Source organism: Doryrhamphus excisus, linkage group LG22 (assembly GCF_037039965.1).
Source record: "Doryrhamphus excisus strain RoL-2023G ecotype Guam linkage group LG22, RoL_Dexc_Guam_v1.1, whole genome shotgun sequence".
In the NCBI taxonomy this organism is placed as follows: domain Eukaryota; kingdom Metazoa; phylum Chordata; class Actinopteri; order Syngnathiformes; family Syngnathidae; genus Doryrhamphus; species Doryrhamphus excisus.
The window spans coordinates 7293543-7307500 of NC_136378.1; the positions used below are offsets into that span (position 1 = coordinate 7293543).

Genomic DNA, 13958 nt, shown 5'->3' on the forward strand with positions numbered 1-13958 from the left:
CCAGACCACTGCATGGTGAACTTCATCAAGGAGAACCTGCTCGGGTCAGTTAAAGAGTTCCGCAATCGCTTCATCAATCCCATTCAGAACGGGCAGTGTGCCGACTCCACAATGCAAGATGTCCGTATCATGAAGAAGAGGGCTCACATCCTGTACGAGATGTTGGCCGGATGTGTTCAGGTAACAATCTTGGCATCCCTGCTCTGTTTTTGGTTATCACACCGATTTTTCCATTTTTTCCCTGCTTTTTCAGAGGAAAGATTACACTGCGCTCACCAAGTTCCTGCCTCCCAAGCATGAGTACGTGTTGTCCATCAGAGTTACTCCAATCCAGTGTAAACTCTACAAATACTACCTGGAGCACTTCACTGGTGAGACTGGAAACTTTTTATTTTTTTCCCGCATTTTACACAGAGATCCCACCACAGGGCTCAACAATAACGATGTACCGATGGCCCGGGGCAAGTTAAAACAAAATTGGAGCAAGTAAATCCAATCAGTGATATTCCTGTCGGGCAAGTGTACTTTGGCATTCCATAGTGCCAAGAGTTTTTGTAAAAGCGGTTCTTGTTAGGTGTTGGTAAAACACGGACTGTGTAATTCCGGTGGTAATTTGCAAACTAATCCTTGCAAATCTTGAAATGGACCAATCAGAATTGTTTATTTAGACCGCGGTTTGGAGTCCACAGTCCATGTTTTTCTTGTTTGTGATCAACCAATCAGCGATCGTTTGAACATCCATCATGATGTCCCTGCCAACATGGTCTAATTCTTCAACAACTTGTGAAGGAAAACACCAAAAAGTGATGAAACAGTGCCTCCTTAATAAGTATTTTATTAGCGGCAGCAAATCAAATGATGGCACAGGTGAGTGAATCACATTGAATAACCCAATAACTTGTGTTGTCATTTATTATTTAGTAAGCACAATGTTTATTCAATCATGAATGTACTTTTATTTATCAAGGCAAAGTGCCTAGAAGTCTCTTGACAATCCAGATTTCCATGCAACGTCATAATCTATGTAGGAAAACAACCACAAGAAATGATAATCATTTCATCTTTATTTGAGATTCTCATGTGATACCACAAAAATTAGATGATATCATTATGGCAGTCAGACATTTTACATGGGGCAAGTAGTTCTCACCTTAAGGATTCCCCATGGGCAAGTCATTTTTGTTTTTAATGTAGAGCCCTGCACCATTTCCATGCCAAATCCGGCAATACATGATGTATGGTTTTTACACAGAATCCATTGTAGATGGGATATTGCTGTGTTAGCTTTTACACAGTGACCCAGGATACCAGAATCAACCATGCTTGACATCAGTAGCACAGCATCTAATATAACGTATAAGATACTTTCCCGACATGGCAGTCGGCAGATAAATCGTGGTTTGAGTAGGCTATGTGCTGCATGACCTCTAGGTCAGTGATTTTCAACCACTGTGCCACGGCACACTAGTGTACCTTGCGAAACCGTCAGGTGTGCCATGAGGAATTATCCAATATCACTTTTTATAATTAACATTTATTAATCATCATTTGCAAATATTATGTCAATAGTACCCAAATATTCCAGTTGCATTTGGTTCAGTTGCTCAAATGGAAAGAATTGAACAGGGATGGAATATTCCTTTAACCAATCCGATTGAGGTATCTTGTACCCGCTCAAACGGAAAGTTGTCAGGGTGCGTTCTTTTTCCTGGCGTTTTTCTTCTTCTGTTGTTTATTGGCGGTTGGCAAGCAGCTTTCGTATGCATTAGCGCCATTTGTGAAACAGAATCTAAACCAGGGGTCTCAAACACGCGGCCCGCGGGCCAAATGTGGCCCACAGGACACTAGTTTGAGACCCCCGCCTTGATATGAAAGTTTAATGTTAGTGCGGCCCGCGCAAGTTTGATATGGATGCTGTATGGTATCATGTACCCAGAAAATATTATTATGTTTGATTAATGTTCATGTAAAGGTTAAATAACTGTTAATAGTTATCCTCCCTATCCGTGTGGAAGTGGTAAGTTTTGGCTATTTAAGTTTAAAGGAAATAACTTGAAGGCTACCGTTTAGGTTGCTAGCTCTCTAGTTTGCGAGTTAGCATGTGTCTCAAGACCTTGCAGTTACGCAATATGTTGTAAATAAAAAAAGTATAAATGTGACTACAGTCGTGTTTTGTCATGTCTACAGGGCTCTAATAATGCTTTGTTAATTTTAATCTGAAAAAAATAATTTGTCTACCCACCAACTATATGTGGTTTCTTAAGTTTTTATTATTTGCTGTTTTATTATTATTATTATTTTATTTATTTATTACTGATTGATTTTCTTTATTCTTGATTTGTTTATTTATTTATTTACTTATTTTGTGTAGAAAATAAAAAGTAAGATATTTGAGAACAGTGGAATGTTTTATCAGAGCTTTTATTGTAGAAAATTGGAACCAAAGTGAAGTTTTTAAAAAAAAAATTTGTTTTTAATAAATGCGTTTTTTTTTTTTTGAAAACCTGATGCGGCCCAGTCTCACCTAGACCCGAGCTCCAGTGGCCCCCAAGTAAATTGAGTTTGAGACCCTTCTATACTTTATTCACAAGTGCAGTTTTATTAAAAAAATAAAATATATATCTTGTCCTGAGTTTAATTATAAAATATTAGCAAGATTGAATTTGATATTTTCCTGTTTAAATTTATCCCGGGTGCGTTCTTTCAGCACATGCTCAGATATGACGTAACACGCAGATCCAGACGTTCTTCAGTTTAAAAATGGAGGCCAGCAATCGGCACTGGACTAAAGCAAAGTTTGTTTTTGATTCAAACGAAATTTCAAGACTGGACAAATGAAAAACTGGCAATACGGAGTTATTCCAACAAGTGAAAGAAAAACTCGGAAGTCGGTATCACGTGATGTTGATGTTTACGTTTTACTGGGCATGCCCTATTGACTATATGTTTGATTTTCACGGCGCATGTAGACAAGAGATTGGAATATTCTTTTCCATGGATACCATTGTTTCCCGAAAGGTCATTCGGAAAGAGAAAAACTCGTCATGTAAAAACCTGGCTACTGTGGAGTGTCTGTGGTGTAAAGACTAGCAGAGCAATGTAATATTGGTCCGTGTGGCAACACCTACCTTGTTCCTCCCATAGACTTATTGATGCACGTGTGAGGTTGTGGTGACATTTTGTAACATTTTTGGTTAGTGGTGTGCCACAAGATTTTTCCAATGTAAAAAAAACGTGCCGTGAATCAAAAAAGGTTGAAAAACACTGCTCTAGGGGCGGCTATGATGGACTTGAATAGAGAACTATTGCACTGGTAACATGCATAACCTTCGACAAGCCCGAATCCTTTTACAAGTTTTTTTTCTCTTTTTTTATAGTGCTCCTTTAACTGGATGACATTTACTCTGACTTTTTTTTATACTGCCTTTTCTGCTCTCTCACTTCTGTTCCGCTTTGTTAAGTCGTTTAGTGGACTTTCCTCTCAGAATGTGGCACTGTATGTAAGTGTGTGTGTGTGTAAGTGTAAGAGTGGCAGCTGGCAAAATGCCGTAGGCAGGGTTTAAGCACAGTTTCCCACGTCTCCCTAATGAAGAGCTCTGGGAGAAGCGGGGGGACAAAAGTGGGGGCGGGTGAAGGGAGTGGATGACGTGTAGGTGGTTCGGGGGTACCAGAGTTACAGAGTACAAGAAATGAAAACAAATGCAAGCGGGTCGGTGTATATACAAAGACGACTGATACGGTGGGCGGTTTTCTTGCTATGGGCTTTGGTTCATTAGCCAGTACAGTGCTGATGTTGTGACTCTGCAATGTGTTTACCCCCAAGACCACCAGGCAGTCTGGAAGTGGTGAACCATGGTAATGGTTTTATTTCATTTGAACATGCATCCCATAATCAGTTCACAGTTCCACATGTCCAAAAGGAGTAGGAAGAAGCAAAGCTTATTAAATCCTACCCTTCCATCTGGTACTTTTACAATCAGTAACTGTTACATTTGTTCACTTCCTGCTTTCCATAATACAGTAAGTATTATAAGTATTTTAGTAAGTATATTTTATAAGTATAAATGTACTTCTTCCCTGAGATCATATTTCTCCTCTCTTGTAGAGAAGTATTGGATGACATTTTTAGTTTTAGCCTTATGCATTATTTTAGCTGTTTGAAGATGAACTATATCAGCAAGTTTTTAAGTATTTGTGATTTTAGAAATAAGGAGTTAGTATGTTCTCTGTAGGCGGCATTATTAATTATCCTTACTGATCTTTTTTGCAGTACATTTAGCGAGTGAAGATTGCTTTTATAGTTATTACCCCATATTTCCGCACAATAAGTCAGATATGGTACCTTAGTTCTGCTTTCAAAAAGTCTTCTCTAACTCTTAACATGTTGCTGCCACCACACTTGCATTGAAATTTAAATTCATTCGAAGTCTTTCATAAAAAGCTACAAAACTTAATTCATATAATGAAATACACTTGTCTCAAATTGTCAGGCACATTTATTTATTGGTAAGAAAGTGGCTAACTTTTCTAATGGGATGTCAGCCTCTGCACATATTGCTTCTAAATCTTCAACAAACTGTGATGCCTGTGCTTGTGATGAAGGAATATGTAGTCACCCATGCAATTCCAACTGCATATGAAAGATATTTTTTTAGGACAGTCTTGTTTTGTTTACGCAGACATGGGGCAAACGGCACTCTTATTTTGAAACACAGTTCCATGTGTGGGGAATGTATATTTACGGCTAAGACCAGCAACGTTTCTACCTGTCATGTCATTTTGTTATCATTAGAAGAATCTATACCGATACATAAAATATATCGCCCAACCCTAAAAAAATTAAAAATAAACCCAAACAGAGTTTTCTCTCCCATCATTGGCACTAAAACTGGATTTATTTTGATTCGGAAATAACTGAAGTGAGCTTCGCGGGTTTGGAAAATGTTTTTCTTCATTTTCTCAAGCTGTGCCTGCCCTGAAGGGTGCTGGCACTTGGTGAGCCCTGGTCTAAAGAAAGGAATATAATTCATTCATTCATTCATTTTCTACCGCTTTTTCCTCACGAGGGTCGCAGGGGATGCTGGAGTCTATCCCAGCTGTCTTTGGGCGAGAGGCCAGGTACACCCTGGACTGGTGGCCAGCCAATCACAGGGCACATATAGACAAACAACCATTCACACTCACATTCATACCTATGGACAATTTGGAGTCGCTAATTAACCTAGCATGTTTTTGGAATGTGGGAGGAAACCGGAGGATCCGGAGAAAATATGCGAAATCCACACAGATTCCCAAGAGGATATGCGAACCCAGGTCTTTCGGATCTGCTGACAGTTTTGGCCAACATGCTAGCCACTCGTCCACCGTGCATTCATTTACATTCAATAATTAATTTTTGACCGCTTTTTCGGTGGTGCTGGAGCCTATCCCAGCTCTCTTCATGGCGAGAGGCGGGGTACACCCTGGACTGGTGGCCAGCCAATCACAGGGCACATATAGACAAACAACCATTCACACTCACATTCATACCTATGGACAATTTGGAGTCGCCAATTAACCTAGCATGTTTTTGGAATGTGGGAGGAAACCGGAGTACCCGGACAAAACCCACGCATGCACGGGGAGAACATGCAAACTCCACACAGAAATGGCCTAGGGTGGAATCGAACCCTGGTCTCCTAGCTGTGAGGTCTGCGCGCTAACCACTCGACCGCCGTGTTGTCCAGAAATTAAATTTGTAGATTGCAATGTATTGCCATAACTGTAATATTTTTTTTAATTCTACTTTTCTTAATAATACTAAAATCTTGTCTCGTTCTCGCAGATCCAGTCTCCTGTACTGTCTTGTGATAGACGCACACACACGCATAGGTAAAATGAATTCAGGAATCTCTTTCTCGTGTTGCAGGTGTGGGGAAGGCTTTGGAGGGGAACCGGGGCCGCGCAGGGACCAAACTCTTCCAGGATTTCCAGATGCTCAGCAGGATCTGGACCCATCCTTGGTGCCTTCAGCTGGATTACATCAGTAAAGAAAACCGGGTAGGGATGGGAAGACAAGATGTAACACTTTGTGATAACGTAGAATACAGAAGTGCAAGTGGAAAAACCAAACTGGAGGAAAATAAACGGCACATAAGCATTTATTCTGCTCTAGTATTTGGTCCACCTGTGAGACCACACATTAGGGCCTGATTTTTCTTGCAGGGTTTCTTCGACGAGGACAGCATGGAGGAATTCATCGCTTCAGAAACTGACGAATCCTCCATGAGTCTGAGCTCAGAGGATGAAAAGCAAAAAAAGTAAAGATTCCAGTTCTGTGTTTGATATTTATAAAGCAAGAGACACATTGAACTCCCCCCTTTTTTCTTCCATCTGCTACTCCCGCTGACCCCGTGTCCTCCACTGTCCCTCCTTAATAGGAAAAAGAAGAAAGGCAAGGGAAGAAAGAAGGGATCTGATGACTCTGATAGCGATGATGTGGAAGTCATCAAGGAGTGGAACACCAGCTCTCGGGGCAGGAATGGAGAGGGGCGAAACAGGGCCGAGGCTGTAGAGGAGCGTAAGTTTGGAGCCTCCAGAAGAGCTTTGCATGTTCCAACTGAAAGTAATTGAGCCTGACAACCAAATGTGGACAAAATGTGATGATGAACATGGAGTGGTCACATTGCACCAGATGTGGATTTTACAGCCTGTAGGCCCAATAACCACGTAGACGATGAAGGCTATGCATATTGTGTTTAATAATTGAATAAAACAATAAGAAACTTTTACACATTAGGGTGCATCAAATTTGAATGGGAAATTTTAAATTCATAATATCAATTTGGCTGGCATTCCATTTTTTTCTAATGAACATAAAAATGTCTTTTGAGGAAATCCATTGAGATTTAGGGGTGCCACCTCACACACAAAGTTATGTAAAATTTCAGAAAATGTGCAATTTCTAGTCTAATTGCCAAAACGTTGACCTGGAAATGTTGAGTACAATGAACTTCTATACAGCATCATTTTATATAGGGTTATCAAAGGGGGCCCAGACCAAAGACCAAGCTGCGACTGCTAGTCTGAAAGGAACTAGTCATTAAAATAATAAATGGACAAGTGTATATCAGATTATGTAGGACTACAGTACCACTGTCGATAAATATGAGGCATCAGCAATACTGTCTACTCCAGGGGTCTCAAACTCAATTTACTTGGGGGCCACTGGAGCTAGGGTCTGGGCGAGACTGGGCCGCATCAGGTTTTCAAAAAAAAAAAAAAAAAAAAAAAAACAAATAAACGCATTTATTAAAAACAAAAAAAAATTTAAAAACTTCGCTTTGGTTCCAATTTTTTAGAAGAAAAGCTATGATAAAACATTCCACTGTTCTCAAATATCAAAATTTTTATTTTTCTGCACAAAATAAGATGAAAAATAAATAAACAAATCAAGAATAAAGAAAATCAATCAATCAGTAATAAATAAATATAATAATAATAATAAAACGGCAAATAATAACTTAAGAAACCACATATAGTTAGTGGGTAGACAAATTATTTTTTTCAGACTAAAATTAACAAAGCATTATTAGAGCCTTGTAGACATGACAAAACACAACTATAGTCACAGAGAGTTAGCGACCTAAACGGTAGCCTTCAAGTTATTTCCTTTAAACTTAAATAGCCAAAAGCTTACCACTTCCACACGGATAGGGAGGTTAACTATGAACAGTTATTTAACCTTTAGCATGAACATTAACCAAACGTAATAATTTTTTTACATGATACCATACAGCATCCATATCAAACTTGCGCGGGCCGCACTAACATTAAACTTTCATATCAAGGCGGGGGCCTCAAACTAGTGTCCGTGTGTTTGAGACCCCTGAGCTAACTGTCATTAGCAAACTGTAGCCAGCTAATGTTAGTTACAGTAGAGGCAACGAGCACTAAATACCCATAAATATGACTACAAATCATTCAAATTACAAAAGACAAAACCACAAATTTGCTAGTAATATGTCATAGGAGTATAAATACCAACAAAAACATAAAGATCACCTCAGAGTTCTTGAGCTGCAGTCTTTGCTGACCTCAAATCTCCATGGCGACTATTGAACTGTTCACCACTTTATTCCACAAAAACAGATGTATGGTGGCACCCCGAAATAATCATGTATTGGAATAATATTTTGTGTGTTGTTTCTACATACATTGGAACACTTTTAGTACACAGCCATATTAAAATTCAATAATTGTGTTTTTTGATGCACCCTATAGTACATGTAAACATACGTCTATATCAGTTATGTTAATGTGTGACTCTGTACAGGTTTAAGGCTAATTTGTGTGTCTGTTTTGCAAAGAAGCTCAGTCCTCTGGCTCGGCACCAGGGAGCCCCACCGCCGACTGGCACAAGGAGTTTGTCACCGAGGCTGACGCCGAAATCTTGGAGCACTCCGGGAAAATGATGATCCTCTTCGAGATCCTCCGCATGGCAGAGGAAGTGGAAGATAAAGTGTAAGTGTAGTCGATGCTCTCGGGGGATATCTGCACGGATCTCTGGAATGTGCTGTTTGTGTGTAGCTGGGTTTGTAAGTGGAATTGGATAGCGTTTGAAAAGTAAAGCGACACCAAGGAATCTTTGTGCCCCCCCCCCGTCTACAGGTTGGTGTTCAGTCAGTCTCTTATCTCTCTGGACCTGATAGAGGATTTCCTGGAGCTGGCTTGCAGAGCTGCAGATGAGGACAAGGTCTCGCCATACAAAGGTGGGCTTTGTGGTTTGGTCCCACTTGTTGTCTTTTTATTCAGGAAGATGGATCTCCTGTGAGGCTGTCAATAATGATGTCACTCAATGATTCTATATTAGCCTGTGATCAGCTTCCCGTTGAATGTTCTGCTTTGCTAAACTAACCAAGCATCATTGTATTAATATAAGCCAGCTACTGATTTATGGAGCTTTGTTGTCTGTCCCGAAATTCATTTTTATACAATGCATCCGGAAAGTATTCACAGCGCTTCACTTTTTCTACATTTTGTCATGTTACAGCCTCATTCCAAACTGAATTAAATTAATCTCTTACCTCAAAATACTCCATTATGACAATGTGAAAAAGGTCTTTTTTTGACTTCTTTTGAATTTATTAAAAATAGAAAACAAAAAAATCACATTTACATAAGTATTCACAGCCTTTGCCATGAAGCTCAAAATTGAGCTCAGGTGCATCTTTTTTCCACTGATCATCCTTGAGATCTTTCTACAGCATAATTGGAGTCCACCTGCAGTAAATTCAGTTGATTGGACATGATTTGGAAATATAATAACTGTCTATATAAGGTCCCACAGTTGACTGTGCATGTCAGAGCACAAACACCAAGCATGAAGTCAAAAGAACTGTCTGTAGACCTGCGAGACAGGATTTTACTCCGGTTTCCTCCCACATTCCAAAAACATGCTAGGTTAATTAGCGACTCCAAATTATCCATAGGTATGAATGTGAGTGTGAATGGTTGTTTGTCTATATGTGCCCTGTGATTGGCTGGCCACCAGTCCAGGGTGTACCCCGCCTCTCGCCCGAAGACAGCTGGGATAGGCTCCAGCACCCCCGCGACCCTCGTGATGAAAAAGCGGTAGAAAATGAATGAATTAATGAACTTAGGGCACGTAATTATGTGTTTTTTATCATTCAAAAGATGACAAGTTATTAAAAAAAACAAATATATATGCTTGGTTTGACTTAGAAGTAAAATAGTCGTGACTTAATGACTATTGGAAAAAAATGTGTGTCCCAGTTTGAGACCATTTGAGAATTCCATTCATAGAATATACTGTCAGGTTTTTGCTATAACCAGCTTGCATTTTGTTGTCGTGTTTTAGGGGTGCAATTAATGTAAAAAGCAGTAGAAAATGAATGAGTTTGACACCACAGTCTTTGAACCGACTGTGTCGGAGACCAAAAATGCTAACATTATCTTTCTGGGTCGTATTATCCATGCAGAGATGCAGGCTACCCTGCAACCACTGCAACGCAATATGTTTTTTTTTTTTGTGCGACTTGTGTCCTTATTGGCCTTAAGTGTGCACACGCATACACACTGCCACTGGTGTAAGGTCATGTTCCTAGTTAAACTTCAGCACATGTTTTTACTTTCATTTTGAAAATGATTAGACCTTGACTTTTTATTCCACCAAAAATGTTTGCTCAAGGGTTTGTAATTTGTAATGAAAAGATCACAGTGCTGTAATTGGAAACATACTGAACTGTTGCTTATGAAGGCTAGCGAAGGGGTGGCCATATTGAAGGTTACATTCAGCGGGCCTCCGGCCTCCGTAACCACCGATCTGTTGATACCCGAACCAGGTCCTCCTTGACAAGAAACGGTCGAAGGCCCTTCTGCTCTTTAGCAGGTTTCTTAACTCTTTTTTTTGTCTTTGAAGGTGAAGGCAAGTGGTTCAGGAATATTGACTACTATCGTCTGGATGGCTCAACCAACGCCACCACCAGGAAGAAGTGGGCGGAGGAGTTTAATGACTCCAACAACACAAGGTGATTCACTCATTCAAGTTGCTGATACTCATCCAACATTTAATATAGTCTAATCTACAATTCTTTGCCTCTGTTGAATCTATTCCAGGGGTCGTTTGTTCCTCATTTCAACACGAGCCGGCTCCCTTGGCATCAACCTGGTGGCGGCCAACAGGGTCATCATCTTTGACGCCTCCTGGAATCCTTCATATGACATCCAAAGTATATTCAGGGTGTATCGCTTCGGCCAGCTGAAGACAGTCTTTGTCTACAGGTTCTTGGCACAGGTGATTTTGTCAGTTTCTTTTTGCTGGTTAACAGCTGATACGGTCGTCCATAGTTACATTCAAATTTTACGGCGTCACTATATCACCGTTTATAAATGAAGATTAATAAATTGCTGTTCTGTGGTCGGGAAAAAAAAACAAAAAAGAAAACTCTCCAAATGCTAATATGTGAGTCTATATTATGTCTGATTTTTTTATTATTAGGGGTGTCACCAGATTAAAACGTGACAAGATTTCTCATTTGGAGAAAATGGGGTCGTCAGAATCCAATCTTACTGTTAACTATGGCGTTTCTACTGTGAATGATAATATAATTATTGGTAATGGTAATGGTTTTATTTCATTTGAACATGCATCAGATTACAATTGAATGCATCACATAATCAGTTCACAGTTCCACATGTCCACAAGGAGTAGGAAGAAGCAAAGCTTATTAAATCCTACCCCTCCATCTGGTACTTTTACAATCAGTAACTGTTACATTTGTTCACTTCCTGCTTTCCATAATACAGTGTAAGGTTTTTATTTTGTTTTTTTTTTAAATAATGCTCCTCGTACCGAAGTACAAGGTGATATGACCATCCAATGACATAATGGGTACCATTAGTGTCAATATAGGGATATATATAGCACATCATGACTGGTTCAAGACACTTCATCCTTGTATTTAGCAAACATCAACTGCTTGTATTGTTTCTTGAATTGGCTCATCGTTGTGCATTGTTTGAGGTCCTTACTCAATCCATTCCATAGTTTAATTCCACATAATGAAATGCTATGGCTTTTTAACGTAGTCCTAGCATATAAGTGTTTCAAATGTAGTTCTTCCCTGAGATCATATTTCTCCTCTCTTGTAGAGAAGTATTGGATGACATTTTTAGGTAATTGGTTATTTTTAGCCTTATGCATTATTTTAGTTGTTTGAAGATGAACTATATCAGCAAGTTGAAGTATTTGTGATTTTAGAAATAAGGAGTTAGTATGTTCTCTGTAGGCGGCATTATGAATTGGAACCGTTTATGAAGCGCCTACCTTGGTGTTCCCGACGTCAGCGAGTGCTTTGTGGATGATGCGCATGTTAATATCCAAGCAGAAGCTGTAGTTATTGTACATTCTTTACAAAGTTACTTAATATTTATCAGATCAAAACGCATAAATGAACGGATTTGTCTGCAACCGTAATCACTACCAAAATGAATAATGGCAACACCGAGTCTGTTCAGAGCTGGTGCTCTAGTGCACCCTTTGCTCTATACTCTGGTTCTCTTGACCTCCAACTCTGCTCTTATAGCACAGAAGATCCAAGCATTAAAAGTAATAGAATCCAAGCAGTCAACAATTTGAAGCTCTAAAACATCCACAATGCAGCCTGACAGAGACGTACATATGCACTCGTCTTTCCTTTGACGGCACCTCATCTTCATGGGAAAACACGCATGGGTGTCCAAAGTGTGGCGCTGCTGTAGAACTTTGCTCATTGCAGGAATAAAATAAGAGAATAGTATAGTAGAATAGTAATATCACAGTCCTATTACTTCTTGGGTTACTCATATTCCTTTTTTCCCGTTTTCCCGTTTCTTCTTATTCTTGTCAGGGCACAATGGAAGAGAAGATTTATGACCGGCAGGTGACCAAACAGTCTCTGTCATTCCGTGTGGTGGACCAGCAGCAGATTGAAAGGCACTTTACCATGAATGAGCTGGCAGAGCTTTATACCTTTGAACCGGATATGCTGGACGATCCCTCAGAGAAGAAGAGCAAGAAAGCCACGCCGATGCTCCCCAAGGTAAACCCCCACACACAAGATATTACTTGAACATAATATATTATATGTATAATACAGCATGAAATGTAGTAGTCTTCGTATTCATTGCTGGTGGTTGCATCATTGTTTCTATGAAGCTCACGACATACTTAGTTACGATTTTTCTGACCTTTTTGCAAAGACTTGAATCAAAGTTCTTATGTGAATTGTTTTTTTTTCCACCCACTTTTACATTGTTGTTATTTGGGCCCCCTGGGGTTTAATGAGAACACACAGCACTTACATGGGCCATCCAACCTCATGCAGCTGCACGCATCTGTTTACTGCTATTTACCAAATAGTCTCCTCTTTGCAATTCTCCTATAAACCTGCACTTTTTTCCCCTCATTCCTCGCAGTCATTTACTCAGTTGTTGATCTCTCAAGTTCTACACTTGCCTCTACTTTTTTTCCCAGAATTTGTTTCACTTGTGTTGTCGTGTTAAGCAGCTCTTGGTTTTGGTTTGACCGACCTTTTATAAACCAGGGGTCTCAAACTCAATTTACCTGGGGGCCACTGGAGCTAGTGTCTGGGCGAGGCTGGGCCGCATCAGGTTTTCCAAAAAAACAAAAACAAACGCATTTATTAAAAACAGAAAAATGAATAAACATTGCTTTGGTTCCTATTTTCTACAAGAAAAGCTCTGATAAAACATTCCACTGTTCTCACATATCTTACATTTTATTTTTCTACACAAAATAAGATGAAAAATAAATAAACAAATCAAGAATAAAGAAAATCAATCAATCAATAATAAATAAATATAATAATAATAATAAAACGGCAAATAATAAAAACTTAAGAAACCACATATAGTTGGTGGGTAGACAAAAATTTTTTTTCAGATTAAAATGAACAAAGCATTATTAGCGCCCTGTAGACATGACAAAACACGACTATAGTCACATTTATACTCTTTTTATTTACAACATATTGCGCAACTGCAGGGTCTTGAGACACATGCTAAGTCGCAAACTAGAGAGCTAGCGACCTAAACGGTAGCCTTCGAGTTATTTCCTTTAAACTTAAATAGCCAAAAACTTACCACTTCCACACGGATAGGGAGGATAACTATTAAGTTATTTAACCTTTAACATGAACATTAATCAAACGTAATAATTTTTTCTGGGTACATGATACCATACAGCATCCATATCAAAGTTGCGCGGGCCGCACTAACATTAAACTTTCATATCAAGGCGGGGGCCTCAAAATAGTGTCCTGCGGGCCACATCTGGCGTGTGCCGTGTGTTTGAGACCCCTGCTATAAACAGTGTGCATAAAACAAATGCTGTTTACTCAAACCTTCACACCTGGCCATGTGTTGTCTATTTATATGATGTAAAACACCACCATGCC

General features: G+C 39.4%; 1 protein-coding gene across 5 annotated transcripts in view; it reads left to right on the forward strand.

The window, feature by feature from the left end:
- atrx (ATRX chromatin remodeler) overlaps positions 1-13958 on the forward strand; it is a 49130-nt gene that overhangs the window by 14124 nt on the left and 21048 nt on the right. For 3 of the 5 annotated variants that reach the window (XM_058063177.2, XM_058063178.2, XM_058063181.2), the window contains 10 exons: positions 5-180; positions 254-371; positions 5909-6039; positions 6205-6299; positions 6420-6559; positions 8349-8502; positions 8650-8750; positions 10421-10529; positions 10618-10795; positions 12390-12581. In XM_058063177.2, the coding sequence (XP_057919160.2) occupies positions 5-180; positions 254-371; positions 5909-6039; positions 6205-6299; positions 6420-6559; positions 8349-8502; positions 8650-8750; positions 10421-10529; positions 10618-10795; positions 12390-12581 (1394 nt within the window). The remainder of the gene's footprint in view (positions 1-4; positions 181-253; positions 372-5908; positions 6040-6204; positions 6300-6419; positions 6560-8348; positions 8503-8649; positions 8751-10420; positions 10530-10617; positions 10796-12389; positions 12582-13958) is intronic. The other 2 variants (XM_058063179.2, XM_058063180.2) reach the window with 1 other exon arrangement.